Here is a 19586-nt window from a genome sequence, read left to right on the forward strand (position 1 = left end):
TACTCTCTCTCTCTCTCTCTCTCTCTATATATATATATATATATATATATACTTTTTTTTTGGGCGCGGTTTCGTCAGCATTAGAATCGCTTTTTTCAACTGATTTGAGCGCTTTGCTCTTTACTTTTCTCATTTTCCGTACAGCAATAGTTGTTGAGCTGCTCTCCCCCCGTTACTTATTACCATTTCTTTGTTGCAGCGGGCGCTGATCTGCTTGTGCCCGCACTGTTCCTCTTCCATTCAATAGAAAAAAGTAATCAGAAAAACAACGACAACGAGACGAAGCCGCCTATATAATAATTTATATTTCTCTTCCTCTTTCTCGCTAGATTAGACTCGAAAATATATATTTAGTTTCTTACCACATTTATCTGTACCTCTGTCTCACTATTGTTCCTCCCCATTTGCCTCGACGCTTCTGCGCATTTCCCTTCTTTTTGTTTTCTTTTTCCACCCATTGATTCGCCTCCATTTCGTTTTGTTCTATTTCGTAAAACGCAATCTTGCGTAGTGTAAATAACTCTTTCTTTTTCTTCTGTGGAGCTGTGCCGCGACAGAGGCCTCTTCGCACGTGTGTGCGCACGTGTCTGTGTCTGTGTCTGTGAGTGAATGTGTGTGCTGCAGTTCGATTCTATTCATGTCACGCGCAGCACACGTTGCCTCCTGTCATAACCGAAACTTCGTTATTGAAAAAGGACGTTTCTTCTCTTCTTCGCTCGCGTATGGTTCTGTAACGTGCACCTCGCACATCCGCGGTTGTCTGAACCATCCACTCTTTGTATCTGCGTTTCCTTTCACCTCTTTCTCACCTCTTTGACCCCACCATTTGACCTCTCCCCAACAAGAACTCACTAAAGGAGCGTTTGTCTTCTTTTCGGTTTTCTTCCTCCAACACCGCGTCTCATCGGCTCTCACCTTCAACCACACTCCCCACTTTGTTTTCTTTCTTTCTTGATTCGGGCCATCATGTCGAGTAGCGGTAGCGCCTCGGTCGCCGCTCAGGCGGAGCTCATGGAGAAGGAGAAGACCGTCACGGAGCACCAGCAGCGGCTGGAGTCGTTGCGCGACACCGTCAAGACGATGGCGACCCGGCAGGTCACCCTCAAGCGCACTGAGCGTCGTTGCCAGATCACCGTGGGCGAGCTCACCAAGCTGAAGCCGGAGCACGTCGTCTACCAGGGCGTCGGCCGCGCCTTCATGCGGGTGCCGGTGAACAAGCTCATTGACAGGAACAACGAGGAGATTGAGCGGTGTGAGGCGGAGGAGAGCCGCCTATCCAACGAGAAGCAGCGCACGTCGGAGTTGGTGACGAGGGAGGAGGGCGAGCTGCGCCGCGCCGTGGAGGAGTTCCGTGCGGCGGTGATGGTGGTGCAGGCTGCCCAGGCGCGTGGTCAGCAGAGCGCTTAAGCTGGCGAAAAGAAGTCGTACAATTTTTGGGCGAGGTGAGACAGCGAAAGCCGATGTGTGGCTAATGCGTGCCCGTCCTTCTATTTTTATGCTGCACGCTCTTCCATGTTGTACGTCAGGTTGTGGTGCTGTAATATATGCATGTTTGTCTGTCTCTGTTGGCTGTTGTGCTTACAATGAAGCAGCGTGGCAAACAACAGAGTAGGAAACCGATCCGTCAGGCAGTAAGAGAAGGACGCACACGAGGCAAAAACACACACATGCACACAAAAAACATCTGTTTTCCCGTTGTGGGCTCCCTCCCTCCCTCCCCCTGCCTTCCTTTTCGATGTCAAGTAGTCCTGGCGATTCTTTTCTTCTCCCGTTCTGTTCCTCTCGCTTTATGCTAATAATGTTGTTGAACGTGTGGGCGTACACCGTAACAAATAAATTCTACACGATTTCAAGAGCAAGGCAGCATTTGAGGAACTCGATCGACGCTGGCCAAGGAAGTAGGAACTGCTACTTCAAAAAAGAAATCTTGTCTATGGATGTTACTCTTCTCCTTCTTGGAGCAGGAGAACCTTCACCTTGTCAACGATGAAATACGGACAAGGAAAGAGCTCTTCCATCGTCACGCTCACAAAGCAGCTTTGAACCAACCAGCTCTTTTTCCTTTGCTTTCCATGCTCCTTTTTCGTCTCATCTTTTTTTTTGCTTTTGCTCCTTTCGCTTTACTTTCTGTATGACCTCCGATGCACACCACACGTCGAATACAATGTTGGCGTAATGCACTGCAAAGCCGTCAGCGCTGCACACCGCTTTCTCTCCCTCCCTGTCTTGTCACCACGGAATTGTGCCGTTCTTCGCTGGGTCCTCACCGAACCGGCAAACACACACACACACAAGGGAAAAAATGCACTCAGGCGCTTCAGAAGGGATACATCTGTAGTGGCTTTCTTTTGTTTGTTGTTTCATTGTTCCTCATCGGACGATCATGTGGCGCCTCTCCACGCACTTGCTGAAGCGGCGGCCACCGCCTCTGGGCTACAGTAAAAAGGCTTTTTACGCAAAGGCGCGCAATCCAGGGGCGAGCAAGCCATGGCGCGATCGCGTTGCCGTTTCTGGCGGCAGCATTGAAGTAACGTCCAACACGGATGTGGTGAATGCGGAAGGTGACACGGTGCTCGGCAGCCTCACCACTGCCGGCCCACTCGGCATGCGGAGTCCGCACACAAGCGTCGCAGCGGCGGGGGCGGCGTTGACGAGCGGTCAGCGATCTACTACCGCTGTTTTCCTCCCTTCGTCGGACACCCACGCCTTCGATTTCACAGGAGAGAGCCATGGGGATGACGCTCCTGTGGCGGATACCGACAACGCGGTAAGTGGAGTCTCGTTGCAGGCTGCCCAACCGTCTCCGATGACCGTCTCTTCGTTATCGTCTTCGTCGCCCTACGGCGAAGGAACCGGCGTCGCACACCCCGTCGTCCCGTCGCTTGATGTAACGGCAAGCACCGCATCCCCCCGCGGTGCTGCTGCCACTGCTGCGTCTGGCATGCCGGCCTTGCGACCTGCTTCCATGGCCACCTTGCCCTTTGGCAAAACGCTCGAGTTGAACGTGGAGGAGGTCGAGACGCATCCGTCGTCGGAGCCGGTCCCGATCCATCTCCAGCACCTGCAGCGACGCTCCAAAAAGGCGGTGGCGGACTCCATCTTACTCCCGCGTCACATCAATAAGCTTTTCCACAAGATCATGGGGTGGTCCGAGGAGCTCGTGGAACTCGAAAGCAGGGTAGACGAGACAGCAGCAACGTCAGCCGGTAGTTCCTCCGCACCCGTTCCCGCAGACGGGATGCTCGACCAAGACAGCCCACGCGCGCTGCGCAAGAAGGCGGCGAACATGGCCGACAAGATCAAGTACGGCGTGCTGCTCGACGCCTACGAAAAGGACAAGTTTGCCGTCGAGCACCAGCTCCAGATGGCTGGGAACACGATGGAGCGTAAGATGTTAGAGTGGGAGGGCTTGCACGTGCTCGATCAGGACGCCGCCGCGGAGATGGCGAACGTGCTGGAGAACAAAGCAGCGCTGGTGATGGAGGCGCCCGCGTCGTTTCACATCCCGGTACCGGGCCGCGACTGCTGCCCCGGCTGCGGTGCGATGCTGCAGAACACCCACGAGGACGAATTTGGGTACGTCCGGCCCGGCGCGATTGAGAGGCACGTGGCGCAGCGCAGCGAAACGGCGCAGCTGCGGAATGCGTACGCCACCCGCATGGCAGAGCTGCAGGCCCACTGGGAGAAGCACGGTCGACAGGTGGGCGAGGAGTGGTTGGACTTCATGACGCAAGAGGAGTTCGACGCTTTCTACCGCGACACGCCGCGCCCCTTCACCTGCCATCGCTGCCATGCGTTGGAGAACATGGGTGTGGAGGGGCGCCGCAAGGTGTGGTCGGCGCCGGATTTTACGGAGCAGCTGCGCGCGCTCAAGGAAAAGAAGTGCGTTGTCGTGCTTGTCGTGGACATCACCGACTTCCCTGGGTCGATGGTGTACGACCTGCCGGGGCTCATCAGCATGAACAACCCCGTCATCGTTGCCGTTAACAAGATGGACTGCATTCGAAACCGGTCCTTCAACTACGACGGTAAAGACCGCGGCGTCGCGGCCTGCCTGGTAACCGAGAACTACGTGCGCCGTTGGGTGCTCGACATTGCCGTTCAGTTCGGCTTGCCACGCCACCAGATCCAGCGAGTGGTGCCGCTCTCCGCGAAGCGAGGCTGGGGAATTCCGCAGCTCCTCCGCGCCATCGAGGAGACCGCGAACCTCAACCTGCGCCGCCCACACAAACCTCTGCCCACCTACTTTGTCGGCGTAGCAAACGTGGGCAAGTCCTCGGTGATCAACGCCATGGCGCACGCCCTCTACGTGCCACAGCCGCCACACCCGCAGAGCAAGAAAGTGTACTTCACCAAGACAAACAGCGAGGGTGGGGAGGCGGTCTTCTGGCGATGGTACACCCCACCCAATGTGAATCAGGCCGAGATGATTGACATACGCGGCCGCCACGATAAGCGGGCGTCGAAGCTGATGACGGTTTCCTCGCTACCCGGCACCACCGTCGCGGTCAACGCGGTGCGCATCACCCGCGCCGCTGCGGCCGACAAGGTCGCCCGCCTGCAAGGGCCGGAGGCAGACACAGCAGACGCTGCAGCAGCGGACGAGTCTGCCGAGACGCAAACGTACTTCTACGACACCCCGGGACTGCTGCCCCACTGGCACCGGCGATCGCCCCTCACCCTGCTGCAGATGCGGCGCACCCTCATCCGAAAGTTCCGCAATCCGCAGTGCTTCATCCTGCTGCCGGGGCACACCCTTTTCCTCGGCGGGCTGGCCGCCATCGACGTCGTGCGAGGACCGCCACGGGGGCTTTTGTTTCTCGTGTACACGTCGCAAAAAGTCCGCAACGCTATTGTCAACACGGTGCAGTCAGAAGCGTTCTGGCACGAGCAACTCGGCAAAGCGCTCGATCCACCCGGCTCGTATGAGCAGTTGTTGCCGCTGGATGGCATGTCCGCTGGCGGAGCCGCGGCGGCGGCGCCTGGTCTGTCCGAGACAAAAAGTTACCTCTTTGAGTGCTACGCGCGTCATCGTCGACGCCCCAAGGCAGACATTTACGTGTGCGGCCTCGGCTGGGTCTCCTTCTGCGTGAGCGAGCCCTCCGACGTCGTCCTACGCGTGCGCACGCTGCCTGGCATTGTCCACGGCGTCCGCGAGCCGCTGCGCTACAAAGACCTACGTGCGAGGAGGGCGTGGCCGAAGCTGAAGCGGCGCTTCACCGCAAAGGGTTTGGAGGACCGCGACAGCGACGTAGATGCAGACTCGATCAACACAGTGGTACGGCTCGTGTCAGCACCTGTGTCAACGAGCGCTGATGCTACGGGAGGGGAGGACGGTGCCTGCCGTGATGCGGCTGACGAGGGCACTGGTCTGCGCACTATCCTGAAGGCGCAACACGTCCGTCATTCGTCGTCGTCTTCCGCGCCGTTCGCGGCTTTAAAAGAAGCGCTGCACGCCTCTGGTAAGCTGTAAAAGCAGCAACAGCAGCGAGGATTGCCTGCGGAAAAGAGAACGAATATGCCCCTCTCCCCCCTCCGTTGCTTTAGTCGATTCGCCCAGCTTCGTCGCAGCCGGCTCTCACGCCACCCGCCACTGTTAAAGAAATCCTTCTCGCCCGGAAGAAAGAGTTATAGTAAGAATCTCCTTCATTGAAATTGAGGAGGTGAGGGAGTGAAGCACAAAGCGTCCAGTGCACTTGGTAAAGCTGTGTGTTACATCAGCCGCCTTTAAGTTTTTTTCTTCCCATATTGAAACCAACAACGTTCGTTCTCTAAACTCTGATGTTAAGCAGTGCGATTAGCCCTTATGTGTATGAGGGTATTTGCGTGTCCGTCCGCCGGCTTTCCCGCCTCAAAATAGCTTAACATCACTTCAAAGGTTCTCGAGTTTTTTCCTTTTGCGGTGATTGAGAAGAAAAGTGACACTGTCACGTTCTTCTCACACTCTCCTTCTCCGTAGTTATGTCACCGCTGTGGTTTCACTCACTCTCTTTTTCACTTTGTTCCTCATCTTGCTTCTCATCCTGCTTCTCTCTCTGCCTTTTTTTTTTACCTCTTCGCTGCCTGGCGACGCGTTCCTTGCACAACGGCGCTCTCACCCCGTCAGTAACTCCCTCCCGTTCCGCCCTCGCACACGCACTCCTCTCCCAATCGGCTATCTTTCCTCACGCGACTCCTCGCTTCGTGCCAGTATTTAGCAGCCGTCCTCTCTCTCTCCCACCGACACCTGCCATCCCCCTTCTAGTTTTTCCGTCCGCAGCTTCCCCCCACTCCCCCCTTCGCAACCATGGGTTTCGAGGCTATCCGTGGCCGCATGAACGTGGCGATGAACCTGGTGTGCTCGACCATCGTCTTCCTGTTCCTGATCACGTCGGCCCCCATCTCGCAGTTCCGCGGCAAGGGCATCAAGACCGCCGCCGACGGCACTGTGTCTGGTGCGAGCAAGATGTCGTGCCTCACTGTGTGGGGCCTGAAGAACGACTGCAGCATCAACGACTACCACTTCCGCCCTGCGTCGATGACGTGCGCGCGCGGCAAGCAGCTGTTCCAGGCGTCCGAGGCGTTCTACATCATTTCAGTGATCGTGTCGCTGGTTTCGAGCATAATGGGTGGGCTGTACTTCATGGGGATTCGCATGAAGGTGTTGCTGATGGTGCTGGCCGTGGCGGAGGTGGTGTTTGCGCTGATCCCGTGGGCGTGCATGACGGGTGTGTGGTACGCAAGCTTCTGCAACAGCTCCGAGGTGACGGTGGACCGCACCATCGGCAAGCCGGACGGCATCCCGTACGGCAAGCTGCTGCGCCAGGACTTCGAGACCAGTGCCGGCTACGGGCTGACGATTGCTGCGTGGTGCATCCAGCTGGCCGGCATGATCTTCCTGTTTGTCTTGTAGAGGCCGCTGCGCTGAATCCGCCCGCCGGCGTGCCCACGCGTGGAAGTGGCCCCATGTAATTACTTCTCGTTCTCTCATTAATGACTAACACTCAAAAACGCCTTTTTCCCGGTAATGCACCTAATGAGGTCGTCACGCGGTCAACGCTCGACATGCAGCTTGCCTGGCAGGGTTCGAAGGGGTCTACCGTGATACGCGAAGCGGTGAGTGTCTGCGGGGCGAGTGTGCGTTGCTGCCATGCTGCTGCGTGTGCGAGGACAGGAGCGGGTGCGCTGGGCTGACCCTCACCTCCCTCCTGCTTGCCTCCTTGACGGCACACGCGTGCATTATCCACGCTTGTCCTGCCTGCTCTCCCGCGCTGCTGCCCCTCTTCCCCCCTCTTCCCCCCCCCCCCTTCTGCCAGGCGTTGTTGATAGCTGTCTGCGACACGACACGCGTGCGCCTCTCTACAAAAACAAAACTGTTTTAAAAGAGGAGCTACCTCCATAGTCTGCCTTTATATAGATTCCGTTTCTTTTTATTTCTCGTAAGCCTATTGTTTCTAATCTCTTTTTTTTTGATATTATTGTTTTTGCTTTCCGAGATTGGTATTGTTTCTTTTTTTTTTTTGCTAACGTAGGAAGGGTGCCGTGACTGCAAAGATGATTTTATTTCGCCTCTTCCCCCTTTTCATTGACCTTTACAGCTCTACGTTTTTGTTTTCCCCTTCCTATTTTTGCAATTCTTTGCGATCAGCGTAAAAGCATGAAGTCCTCGCTGAGCGGTATGGCTTAGGTGAACGACGAGAAATACCTCAGTGTGGGTTACCTACGCATTTCTGCGAGCGAGCACGGCTCTTCTTCCTTTTTGTAAAGCATCATCGTCGAGCTTTCCATTGCTTGTAAGGAAAGGGGCGGAGAAGCGTGAGGCTTCAAAGGTGTAGCGAGAGGCGATGGAGCAATTGGTGGAAGTCAGACACTGTGCAGCTGCCGAACTACCTGACAGATGGTGACAAACGAGAAGCCAGTGTGGTGCATTCACACGCAGACACTTTCACAGACAAGGACGTTTTAAACATATATTGGTGGGTTTCTATAGATGACGTTGCTGCTTTGCACGATTCTGCTTCTCCTCTGTCGTGAGTAGCTTCATCTCATCATTTTGAGGACGACGGTCTTGACGGTTACACTCTGTCGTTGGCTGCTGCCTCAGCACAAGGTAGGCTCTGACTTCCTCTTTTCTCTTGCTTTTCTTTTCATCCTTGCGAAATGTTGAGTCGGCGCTGGCGATTAATCGAGGAAAAGCAAAAAAGAAAGCACCGCCGCTGCTCAACTAAATGGCCATGTGCACTGTTCGTGTATGTCGGCAAGATCGAACAACAAAAACAAAAATAAGAGCTTCATGACATACAATCTGTCTCCCTGTTGAGAGAAGCAAGAAAGGAGCAATGGTCACATTGGCAGCGGCGACACCACCGCTTTCCATTCATTGCACCGATGCTGATAAAAGAAAAAGAATTGCTCCACGTCGTTAACTGTCAGCTTCGTGGTGCGGAAACGTGCTCTTGCTTCTGTTTCTCTGCGCAGCAGATGGTCCTCTGGACCTGTTTGTTCCACAAGGACTGCGAGTAGGGGTTTTCGTTCTCGTTCACACTTCCTCGTTCCTCCTGTGATTCAATATTGCTAGTATCACGGTTGGGCATCGGCCTCCTTCCCGCTCAATTGCTTCGCGCAGAGTTCTCACGTTTCCCATTTTCATCTTGCTGTGCTGTTCCTCTCTCTGCTTCTCTCTCTGCCTTTTTTTTTTTACCTCTTCGCTGCCTGGCGACGCGTTCCTTGCACAACGGCGCTCTCACCCCGTCAGTAACTCCCTCCCGTTCCGCCCTCGCACACGCACTCCTCTCCCAATCGGCTATCTTTCCTCACGCGACTCCTCGCTTCGTGCCAGTATTTAGCAGCCGTCCTCTCTCTCTCCCACCGACACCTGCCATCCCCCTTCTAGTTTTTCCGTCCGCAGCTTCCCCCCACTCCCCCCTTCGCAACCATGGGTTTCGAGGCTATCCGTGGCCGCATGAACGTGGCGATGAACCTGGTGTGCTCGACCATCGTCTTCCTGTTCCTGATCACGTCGGCCCCCATCTCGCAGTTCCGCGGCAAGGGCATCAAGACCGCCGCCGACGGCACTGTGTCTGGTGCGAGCAAGATGTCGTGCCTCACTGTGTGGGGCCTGAAGAACGACTGCAGCATCAACGACTACCACTTCCGCCCTGCGTCGATGACGTGCGCGCGCGGCAAGCAGCTGTTCCAGGCGTCCGAGGCGTTCTACATCATTTCAGTGATCGTGTCGCTGGTTTCGAGCATAATGGGTGGGCTGTACTTCATGGGGATTCGCATGAAGGTGTTGCTGATGGTGCTGGCCGTGGCGGAGGTGGTGTTTGCGCTGATCCCGTGGGCGTGCATGACGGGTGTGTGGTACGCAAGCTTCTGCAACAGCTCCGAGGTGACGGTGGACCGCACCATCGGCAAGCCGGACGGCATCCCGTACGGCAAGCTGCTGCGCCAGGACTTCGAGACCAGTGCCGGCTACGGGCTGACGATTGCTGCGTGGTGCATCCAGCTGGCCGGCATGATCTTCCTGTTTGTCTTGTAGAGGCCGCTGCGCTGAATCCGCCCGCCGGCGTGCCCACGCGTGGAAGTGGCCCCATGTAATTACTTCTCGTTCTCTCATTAATGACTAACACTCAAAAACGCCTTTTTCCCGGTAATGCACCTAATGAGGTCGTCACGCGGTCAACGCTCGACATGCAGCTTGCCTGGCAGGGTTCGAAGGGGTCTACCGTGATACGCGAAGCGGTGAGTGTCTGCGGGGCGAGTGTGCGTTGCTGCCATGCTGCTGCGTGTGCGAGGACAGGAGCGGGTGCGCTGGGCTGACCCTCACCTCCCTCCTGCTTGCCTCCTTGACGGCACACGCGTGCATTATCCACGCTTGTCCTGCCTGCTCTCCCGCGCTGCTGCCCCTCTTCCCCCCTCTTCCCCCCCCCCCCTTCTGCCAGGCGTTGTTGATAGCTGTCTGCCCCACGACACGCGTGCGCCTCTCCGCGGCACCGCCGTTTTCCCCTCATTTAGTTTTTTCTCCGCCCCAAAGCACCTCGTTGTTTTCCTTGTGCTTGAGAGAACGTGCCGTTATTATTATTGTTATTATTATTGCGATTCGTTGGCGAACGTGACGTTTAGGTTTTTGAGTCAAGCGTCAAAAAAAGGTTCTTCGAAATCGTTATTTTGATTTTTGTGTTTTGTCCTTTTGTTTGCGCCTGACGACACTCTCGTACAGTCCGTTGGTATTGTTTCTTTTCCGTGCGATTTAACGCGAGGTGAACGGCCGTAACTCGCCTGCCTTTTTCTTTTTTCGTTGTAATAACTGAGCTCGATTGGCTGCTGCAAAAAGAGCCGAAGCAATTATGATTGCCCGTGAAGTGTGAAAGACACAGATGCAAGCGTGGTCACTGAGTGTAGTGCGCCGTCTTGCTGTGTTTGACTGATCTCTCTCTCTTCTTTTTTTTTTGATCAGTTGGCTTTCCCTCAGTAACAGCTTCTGTTAGGCTGAGTCGGGTCCACATTTCACTTTTTGTCTTCCTGTTTCTCTCTTCGTGTCTCCGTTTGAAAAAGAAAGAAAAATGCCTTCTTGTTTTGCGTGGTGCTTTGTAATCTTCTTGCCTGTATTTAAGCTTTTCCTTACCGTCTCGAGGCAACAGTTTTGATGTGTTGCGGCGCATACCCACGCAAACAGCCACACACGCACTCTTCTCAAAAATAAAAATGTTTTTTTTTTCTTTTCTCTGTCATCTCCCCTCTCAGCACTTCCACCGGCACAGATGCTGAAGCACAAGGTTGGCTTTGCTGTTACATTATTTTACGCGTGACTTCGTGTGCATACTTATTTGCGGAAAGGACCGTTTTTCTGTTTCCATGTGGTGTTTTCATGCGATTTTTCTTTTTATTCTTTTCTCTTCTTTTTTCGGTTTGCCTTTTCTCCCGTTCATTATCTCGAAAGCTGGCAAGCTGAGTTACGACCCAAAATGGAACACAAGGGGAAAAGAAGGGTAGGCGTACTCAACGCCTCGCGGTGTCCTGAGCGACTCAAACCAGGCGTTCCTCTCGAACGAGCTAAAAAGTATCCCGGCGACCCTGCGCAGGGGCGAGCTAGTTTTGCTGTCCGCAGTGGTGGCTGGTCTTTCCGTCTTTTCCCCGGTTAACGTTTGTGATCACAAACCCGCTGCACGGTCGTCCGTTCGAGAAGCACATTGAGTGTGCATCCATACTCTCTCTTTATTGCGGGTGGTGGGGGTTCAGGCCGACTTTCCTCGCAGCGCCGAGGGAAGGCAGTTCTCCGCTGCTGTTGGCCCAGCCTCGCCTGTGAAAGCTCTACGTTCTTCTGTGGTTTGAAAACACTTTTTATTGCTCTTCGGATTCCATTCTGTTTCTCTTCATGTACTAATGCGTTTCTGCGTATTTTGACGCCACCTTTGTTCTAATGGCTCATTACACACACACACACACACACACGTGTTTGCATGTAACTCCTGCTGCAACCACACCACACCACACCACACCACGCACTTTGTTGCCGCCGCAACTTCAACTCGGAAAAAGTTTTTAAGTGCTTCATCAGCTTTTAAAATCATTAGCTTTATCAAAAACCCACGAGTACTATTAATTCTGTTAATTCTACACGCGCTTTTTTCCTTAGTGACATTTCTCCCTTCGCATTCTCACGCAAGCGTCTCACTACGGCTATCCTCATTAGCAACCAAAGCGCACCTCAAGCCTCTTCACTTCAAGGCATCTCTCTTCGCAACCATGGGATTCGAGACTCTCAGCGGCAAGCTGGACGTGGCGCTGAACGTGCTATGCTCGTGCGTCGTGTTCCTGTTCATTGTGACGTCCGCCCCGGTCTCGCAGTTCCGCGGCAAGGGCCTGACGGTGGGCACCGATGGCGTGGTCTCTGGTGCAAGCAAGCTGGCGTGTGTGACGGTGTGGGGCCTGAAGAACGACTGCAGCAAGATGAACTACGAACACCGACCGGTGGACATGACGTGCAACCAAGCTTCGGCCCTGTTCAAGGTGTCTGAGGCGTTCTACATCATTGCTGCCTTGACGACGTGCGGGGCGTCGTTGTTGGGCGGCCTCTACTTCCTTGGCATCAAGACGAAGATCGCCCTGTACGTGCTGACGGTGCTGAACATCGTGTTCATCCTGATCCCGTGGGCGTGCATGACCGGCGTGTGGTACCAGAACTACTGCGGTGGCTCGACGGTGCCGATCAGCACTGAGACCGGCAGCGTGGGCGGCATCCCGTACGGTAAGCAGCTGCGCGATAACTTCAAGACGAGTGCGGCCTACGGCCTGACGGTTTCCGCGTGGTGCATTCAGATCATTGGCCTGATTCTGCTGTGCGTCATGTAGTAAAGGGCGGCTGTGAAGCACCTAAACGCACTCTGTCTGCGTCTTTCCAGTCAGCTTCGACAATGGAGGGAACGGACTGTTCTGTGCTTCAAAAAGTAAACAGGGTATGGAAGCGAACCACCACAGCGAGAATGACCACCGTGGAATGTGAGAAGTCGCTTTTGAGGGTAGTCTTGCTTTCGGCGTTGGTCCGACTTCCAGGGTGATGCGGGTATGGCGGCTTCTCCGCACAGCGTGCGGTTGAGCTACTTCACTCTTTCACCCCCCGCTCTTCTGTTTGCACCTTCTTGTTTTTTTATTTACTTCTAAATTCTCTTTCTATTTTCCCTCCGTGTTTCCTCTTTTCAAAACGTTTTTTTTTAGTTTTGAGTACTGTGTGTGTTTTTCTCCTTTCGCCCTTATTGTTTTGTTCTTTCGGCTTGCGTTCTGTCGCAATTCTCTGCCTCCACCTTGAGGAACGAATGATGTATATAAATACGATCGGCTGCAAATACGGCGAAAGGCGCTAAACATCAAATAGAGGAAGAAAGGAGTGACGCTGCACAGCTCTTTTTTCTTCTTTTTTAACTTTTGAAGAGAAATTTAAAAAAGTGGAGTTAATATTTTCTCTCCTTCGATGCCTTCCCTTTTTTAGAAGGAAGAAAAAAAGATCTGTAATGCGTGTCTTGAAGGGTTTGTTTTTGCTTCTTCTTTTTCCTGTGTTGGTGTGTAGGTGATGGACGTATTGGCCGGTGCGTGGTGGAGTGTATTCGACACCGAAGTGCCTGCAGTGCTTGATTGAGCGTGTGTATGTGTATGTGCGTGTGTGCCTGTGTGTGTGTGTGTGTGCCATACATCTAGGGGATCAAGGTTTGCAAAAGTTTCGCAGAGCGAAGAGGAAGCTGTTGAAGGGTATAGAGCACACACACACGCACGCACAAGCATACACCCACGCCTACACAAACGCTTAGGTTAGAAGTATGTTTTAAACACATCTTTTCTCTCCTTTCTTCTCTTTTCTTAATTGCTAATTAAAAAACAAACATCAAAAGAACGCAATTCTTCTTCTTTTCCTTTGTTCCCTCTGTATCTGGTCCGCCTGTCCTACTTTACTGTAGCTACTGCTGCTTCTCTCCTCCCCTTCTCTTTCTTAAATCTTAGTTCTTCTGGAGTAAATGAAAGCAAGGTGACGAGAGAAGTAAGAGCAATTGAACTTTCTTCTGCTTGTTTCGCATGCGGTTGTGATGGAGTGACCCGCAGTTGCGTCAAGCAAGGTGCAGGACAATTATTTATTTTCTCACGTGCAGTGAAGGGGCGACCTCCAGATGAGCGATGTCAGAGCGAAAAAAAGCGGAAAGAAAAGAAAATTACAGGAGACGAGCTGCTGAAAACAAAAAAACAAAAACGAAGAAGTGAAAGCAGTTGCAATACGATAAAGGCGGCCGCCTTCGCAACAAAGTTGCCCTTTGCCCTATTCACCTCGCCAGTTGCTTCGCTTCGCTTTTACATATGCTCGTCACTGTATCTTTCAAAAGAGAGAGAAAAAGGTCAAATATCACCGCGCAACAACCGACCTACTCGCCACGTGTTTTACTCTTTCGCAGGTCAAACAAACAAACCAAAAGAAAAAGTACGGAAAAAAAACAATCAACAACAGCAACGAAAGAATCGCCGTTAGTCCTCAAAGTACCTCAACGTGACGACAATTCTTTCGTTTTGTTATACGCGCGTTTTTTGTCGGATAAAAGCTTCTTTCTCTTTCTGTTACATTTCTAATTTTCCTTTTACATTTCTAAGTCCCTAAAAACATTTTTTTCGACTTTTTCCTTTGTTCTCCCCTTTCCTTCCACTTCAAAAAGCATTGTTCTCTGCGGAGGAAAGAGTATAAACAAGCGCTTCTCTTTTTTTTTTTATTTATTTAGGCTGCTTGAGCCATTCAAATTCTACTATTCCACGATGTCCGCCTTTTCTTCTTCTCCTTTTAATTATTTGTTTTGCTATGCCTCGTACGCATCTTCGTTCGGGTCGTGCTTTGTGAAGTGTTGGAAAAGTCGTGCTTCTCTCTGCAAGAATGACGCGTACTTCGCCGGCTTGGAAGAATCACTCAAGGGAATCTAATGCACGTTAACACAGAAATTGGTCTGCTTTGGACGCTACCCTACAGCGGGGGACGCACCTTCACGTCAGCGGATGTGTGCTTCTACGATCACTCTCCCTCCCTCTGTTGGCCGTGTCGAGCGGAGGAGTGGAGAGAAGCTTTACGCGGATTCTGAGTGCCACACGCCTCTGTCCAGCTCTCTGAATCTTCGTAAGCAGCTCGGAAAGGAGGGTTTCCTTTGTTGCTTTAGAACGAGAGGAAGAGATACCGCTAGTTAACCATCACATAAAACTATGCCCCAAGATACTTGTCTGCTAATGCAATGGAACTCACATGAGTTTCCTGTCTTGCAAAATTTCTGTTTCTCTTTTCACAACGTCTCCTCTCTCCCTACTGTGCTGTCTTCTCTCGTTTTCTCGCTTCTTGACAAACTTTTTTTTTTTGTTTTGCCTCTCTCCTACACGTCGGCTGCACGCGGCGTACCCGTATCTCCCCCCACCGGTGTTTGTTTTACTGACACCTCAAAACAAAACAAAACACAAAACCGCGTTTATCGCTTTTCTTCTGTGCTAAACCACGCAAATGCTAATAGTCTAAAGGTTTTCTTCCGCAGCATACTCTCCCCAGCCATCGTTCTTTCAACGTTCTCCGTGCCACATATCCCGGGTACTTTTCGAACTTCTTTTTTCTTTTAGTCCCCGCACTTGAACAGTTCTTTCCTCTTATTTCAGCTCTCCTCGTTCGCAGCCAAAGCGCACCTCAAGCCTCTCCACTTCAAGGCATCTCTCTTCGCAACCATGGGATTCGAGACTCTCAGCGGCAAGCTGGACGTGGCGCTGAACGTGCTATGCTCGTGCGTCGTGTTCCTGTTCATTGTGACGTCCGCCCCGGTCTCGCAGTTCCGCGGCAAGGGCCTGACGGTGGGCACCGATGGCGTGGTCTCTGGTGCAAGCAAGCTGGCGTGTGTGACGGTGTGGGGCCTGAAGAACGACTGCAACAAGATCAGCTACGACCACCGACCGGTGGACATGACGTGCAACAAGGCTTCGGCCCTGTTCAAGGTGTCTGAGGCGTTCTACATCATTGCTGCCTTGACGACGTGCGGGGCGTCGTTGTTGGGCGGCCTCTACTTCCTTGGCATCAAGACGAAGATCGCCCTGTACGTGCTGACGGTGCTGAACATCGTGTTCATCCTGATCCCGTGGGCGTGCATGACCGGAGTGTGGCACCAGAACTACTGCGGTGGCTCGACGGTGCCGATCAGCACTGAGACTGGCAGCGTGGGCGGCATCCCGTACGGTAAGCAGCTGCGCGATAACTTCAAGACGAGTGCGGCCTACGGCCTGACGGTTTCCGCGTGGTGCATTCAGATCATTGGCCTGATTCTGCTGTGCGTCATGTAGTAAGGGGGTGTACTTCATCGTAGATGTGAGGGTTCCCGGCTGCGGGTTGTGCTGTGCTGCAGAGGTGACATGAAGTGTGGATGATCCAGAGGGCCCTGCATTGGAGGCTTTGGAGAACACATACCCTTACACACCCATTGAGATGTAAAAAGAAAACTACTCTTTCACAGTCAAGCAGCGAGGCGGCGTGAGTGTTGCCATCACTGCTGTCCACCCCCGTTCCTGACCGATGCGAGCCGTCCCGCGGTCGTGGTATGAGTACCTTCTTTTCGCATGGGAGCTGCAAGCGCTTCACGTGCGAGAATGGACACTCTGCGGCGTCGGCAGCTTCTTGGGCCGCTGGGACGGCCCTGGAGTCGCTTTTCAGCTTTTAGCATCTTTCATACAACATCCTCTCAAAAGCTTCCATTAACCACCCGATTTTCTATATTATTATTATAAATCATTATTGTTACTATTCTGGATTTTACACACAAAAAACGCTTGTCTTTTCTCTTCCCCATTTTTCACTTCCCCCTTCTTCTTTTTCTCGTTAGACAAATTGCCGTTCCACTTTGTGCTTGTGCTTCATTAGTATTATCATTATTATATATATATTTTCTAAATTTCCCTGCACAAACCGGTGCTCACTTCGAGGACTTAATCAGTGAAGGCAGAAGTCCGATCCATTTTTTTTTGCTTTGTTTATGCAAATACGTGTCTTTTTTTGCTTTGCTTGCATTCGGCTCTCCTCGTATTATTTTCGTTCTTCAACGCTCATCGTCCATTTTTTTTTCCTTTTTGTCAGTTACGTATGCTTCACTTTTCTCTCCTTGCTCTCTGCTGTAGCAGCGGTGCGTATGAAGAGTGATACTACGGAATGAGAGTAAAAGCAACCACGGCAGGCGGCGTTGAGAGGGGCTGATGTGCTTACTGGTAGACTCAGCGCGTACGGAGCGGAGGAGATGAAGAACAACAAAAGAATAATATTGAGGAGACAAGGCAGTCGGATCAAGCAGAGGCAAACAAGATGCTGAGACAGTTTCTGTCTTTTCGTGTTTTAAGTCCTGTGAAGTTGACCCACTCCTTCAAAAGTCAAGTTTTTTCCCCTTACTGCTTGGAGTTCTCCCTCTTTTCTCTTTTCTCTTTTTTTTTTTGTGTTTCTTCTCTCGTCATTTTCGTTTTCCTACCCCGACTAAAGCACTATGAACGGGGCCCTCCTTCCTTTCCTTTTCTTTTCTGTTTTGACTTGACTTTTCATATCCCTAGTAAGCTGGATGAAAATCAAGTCGGCGGCCGAAAAAGAAAAAGGAGGAGGAGGAGAAGGGAGGAGGGGGAAGGGGATTAGGCGCACAACGAGTGCAGGAGAAGGAGTTGTAGAGAGAGAGAGAGTTGATCGAGAAATGTTTGTTTTTTCTTTTTCAAAAAGACGCCAAATTAGTAAAAGAAAATCCAGCAGTCTTTTCCTTTTCCCTCTTTTTTCTTCTTGGCTTTACAATTCTTAATTAAGCAGACACAATAGTCAGCGCCGGAAGCTTAACCACAGGAAAACGTTTTTTCTATATAGAGATAAAAAGGCTAATGTAACTCCCCGCATGTCTCTTCTTTTTTATTTTCGATCTTAACTTTTGTCTCGCTTTCAGTACACATGTTTTGTGTGTATGCCAACGTGTCTGTGCTCCATCATACAATACGCGGCCGAGTGGCTTCTGCACGTTTCTGTCTTTCCATGCTTAAGGCAACGTTTTTCTTTTCTTTTGTTCTCTCTCTCCCCGCGTTTTTCTGTGTCTCAGCGCACGACGCCTGGCTTGTTGGGGTGCGGCTGAGTCGCAGGACCCACACCCGATCTCGAGTACACAAATACATGCAAGGAGAGGAGCAGCAGAAGAAAAGGAAAACCACGAAGTCGCTCACTTTCCCTTTTCAGAGGATGAATCTTTTACGATGTTGACCGAACAGAACCCTCCCCAAATAATAATAAAAAGAACAGTTGCATCAAGTAAAAATGGAAATAAAATGCGTGAAGCGGGTTTTTGTTAAGAAATCGTGCAAAGAAGAAAAACAAAACGAAGCTGAAAACAAAGAGACTTCCTGTTGCCTTGTGCCAATAGGGCGAGAGGGAGTGGGCATGTGGGCGTTGTACAACGTCGTGGGCGGCTCAGAGGTTTTGCACGCACACGTCCATGGGTTTTAGCCGCAGGCCAAATCTCACATACCGGCATTCTCCCCCCTTCGTTTCTACTTTGCTCCTGATTCCTCCCATTGATACCCGCGGAAAGGGGCTTGGGTTCGCTTTCAGCGTGAACAGGGCATCGCCAAAAAAGAAAGGGAATGAAATGCTGAGGCGTGTGTGTGTGTGTGTGTGCGTGTGTCTGCAAAGGAAGAACACTCGTGAGGCGCCCCCAAAAGAGTGTTCAAAGGGATATTTGTGGACTGCTGAGAACAACACCTGCTGGCAAGTGCGATGAGGAAAAGAACAGAAAAGTAACTTATTCATCTCGCGTGTCTCTTCATTGCTTGCTTTCCCTTTCTTCTTCTCTTCTGACGAATCCCTTCATTTTTTTCTTCTCCAAAACAATCCAAACATATATCACTCTGCCAAACAACGATGTCACTTATTGTTGTTTACATTTGATGAAAAAACAATTCAATTCATTCAACACCGCAGTTAAAAACCTAAGTTTTTTTTTAGCACACTCACACAAACTCACAAAGGCGGAGAAGAACGCAGAGCTACCTCCTACTCCTCTCAACACATTTCCCAGTCAAGCATCGAAGAAGACTTCCTTTTTTTTCCTCGAATCTAAATCTGTAACGAAAGAGCTGCGGTCAATACACACTAGTATAACCGTCGCTTTACTAACTGCAGAACTCCCTTTCCCCCTAAAAAAAGAAAGCCAAAGAAGATCGATCCGCTAAATCGTCTTCTTTCCTCCCCTCCGCTTGTTTTCTTTTCTGTGAACCTTTATCCGATCACCGCACGCACACTCCTCAATCATGGGCAAGAAGAAGGCTTTCTACCAGCAGGAGTACGCTGAGCACATCGGCGCGACGATCCTGTGTGTGACCTCCTTCCTGGCGGTGACCTTCCTCTCCTGCGGTACTCCGCTCGGCATGCTGATGCTGCGCGAGTGGAACATTTCGTATCCTGAGTACCCCGGCGTCTACTTCGAGCGCCCGTGCTACACGCTGTGGGGTATGCGCAACAACTGCTGGAACGCGAACTACACGCTGCGCGTCGACGACCCAAAGATTGCCCAGTGCCCCGATATGCGCTCCCGCTTCGAGGCTGCTGAGGCGTTCAGCGTGATTGCGCTCTTCTTCCTCCTCTTCGTGCTGGGTGCGTCGTGGTACAAGCTGTGCGGTGCGAGCATCAAGACCGTAGTGACGCTGCTGGCCGCCTTTACGCTCGCCGCGACCATCGTGCCGTTCGCCGTGGTGACCGCCTTCTACCACACCTCCTTCTGCAACCTTGACTTTCTTACGCACAAGTACACTCGCTTCGGCGCCGGCTACGCGCTGACGACGACCTCGTTCTGCATCCAGACGGTCGGCCTGATTCTTTTCATCTTCCTCGAGCCGGCGGTGGTGGAGCCGAAGCGCACGACGCTCGATGAGCCGAAGAAGACGCCGTCGGATGCCACCTCCTCCAACGAGCCCGCCCACTAGAAGAGAGGCCAAGAGGGAAGGATCATTTGACAGGAGCAAAAAGAGAAAAAAAGATAAATCTTTGGGTGTGTTTTGGGAAGCGCATGAGCGAAGGTGTCTTGATGGACGTGCGGCGAAAGTGGGGA

The 19586-nt window shown here is 52.1% G+C and overlaps 7 protein-coding genes across 10 annotated transcripts; all 7 read left to right on the top strand.

The window, feature by feature from the left end:
* Positions 1-843: 843 nt before the first annotated feature.
* On the top strand, positions 844-1407 carry ABB37_02797 (hypothetical protein; the record flags this gene model as incomplete). Its single annotated transcript, XM_015799922.1, has 1 exon — positions 844-1407. The coding sequence occupies exon 1, from the start codon at positions 967-969 to the stop codon at positions 1405-1407; it is 441 nt and encodes a 146-aa protein (XP_015661524.1). The 5' UTR covers positions 844-966.
* A 779-nt stretch (positions 1408-2186) lies between these two features.
* On the top strand, positions 2187-5473 carry ABB37_02798 (putative mitochondrial hypothetical protein; the record flags this gene model as incomplete). Its single annotated transcript, XM_015799923.1, has 1 exon — positions 2187-5473. Exon 1 carries the CDS (start codon positions 2384-2386, stop codon positions 5471-5473), a length of 3090 nt encoding a protein of 1029 aa, XP_015661525.1. The 5' UTR covers positions 2187-2383.
* A 631-nt stretch (positions 5474-6104) lies between these two features.
* ABB37_02799 (putative surface protein amastin) lies at positions 6105-6892 on the top strand (the record flags this gene model as incomplete). Its single annotated transcript, XM_015799924.1, has 1 exon — positions 6105-6892. The coding sequence occupies exon 1, from the start codon at positions 6287-6289 to the stop codon at positions 6890-6892; it is 606 nt and encodes a 201-aa protein (XP_015661526.1). The 5' UTR covers positions 6105-6286.
* A 1840-nt stretch (positions 6893-8732) lies between these two features.
* Positions 8733-9520, top strand: ABB37_02800 (putative surface protein amastin; the record flags this gene model as incomplete). The annotated part of the gene is made up of 1 exon (XM_015799925.1): positions 8733-9520. Exon 1 carries the CDS (start codon positions 8915-8917, stop codon positions 9518-9520), a length of 606 nt encoding a protein of 201 aa, XP_015661527.1. The 5' UTR covers positions 8733-8914.
* A 1998-nt stretch (positions 9521-11518) lies between these two features.
* On the top strand, positions 11519-12333 carry ABB37_02801 (putative Surface protein amastin; the record flags this gene model as incomplete). Of its 2 annotated transcripts, none has more annotated exons than XM_015799926.1 (1): positions 11519-12333. In XM_015799926.1, the coding sequence occupies exon 1, from the start codon at positions 11728-11730 to the stop codon at positions 12331-12333; it is 606 nt and encodes a 201-aa protein (XP_015661528.1). In that variant the 5' UTR covers positions 11519-11727. The 2 variants fall into 2 exon arrangements, with proteins under 2 accessions (XP_015661528.1, XP_015661529.1); XM_015799927.1 differs by having other exon boundaries at positions 11527-12333.
* Positions 12334-15000: 2667 nt separating this feature from the next.
* On the top strand, positions 15001-15813 carry ABB37_02802 (putative Surface protein amastin; the record flags this gene model as incomplete). 2 transcript variants are annotated; one of them, XM_015799928.1, is made up of 1 exon in its annotated part: positions 15001-15813. In XM_015799928.1, exon 1 carries the CDS (start codon positions 15208-15210, stop codon positions 15811-15813), a length of 606 nt encoding a protein of 201 aa, XP_015661530.1. In that variant the 5' UTR covers positions 15001-15207. The 2 variants fall into 2 exon arrangements, with proteins under 2 accessions (XP_015661530.1, XP_015661531.1); XM_015799929.1 differs by having other exon boundaries at positions 15008-15813.
* Positions 15814-18458: 2645 nt separating this feature from the next.
* Positions 18459-19461, top strand: ABB37_02803 (amastin-like surface protein-like protein; the record flags this gene model as incomplete). Of its 2 annotated transcripts, none has more annotated exons than XM_015799930.1 (1): positions 18459-19461. In XM_015799930.1, the coding sequence occupies exon 1, from the start codon at positions 18790-18792 to the stop codon at positions 19459-19461; it is 672 nt and encodes a 223-aa protein (XP_015661532.1). In that variant the 5' UTR covers positions 18459-18789. The 2 variants fall into 2 exon arrangements, with proteins under 2 accessions (XP_015661532.1, XP_015661533.1); XM_015799931.1 differs by having other exon boundaries at positions 18472-19461.
* Between the last annotated feature and the right edge of the window lie 125 nt (positions 19462-19586).

This window comes from Leptomonas pyrrhocoris, assembly GCF_001293395.1.
Source record: "Leptomonas pyrrhocoris isolate H10 chromosome Unknown, whole genome shotgun sequence".
Lineage (NCBI taxonomy): Eukaryota > Euglenozoa > Kinetoplastea > Trypanosomatida > Trypanosomatidae > Leptomonas > Leptomonas pyrrhocoris.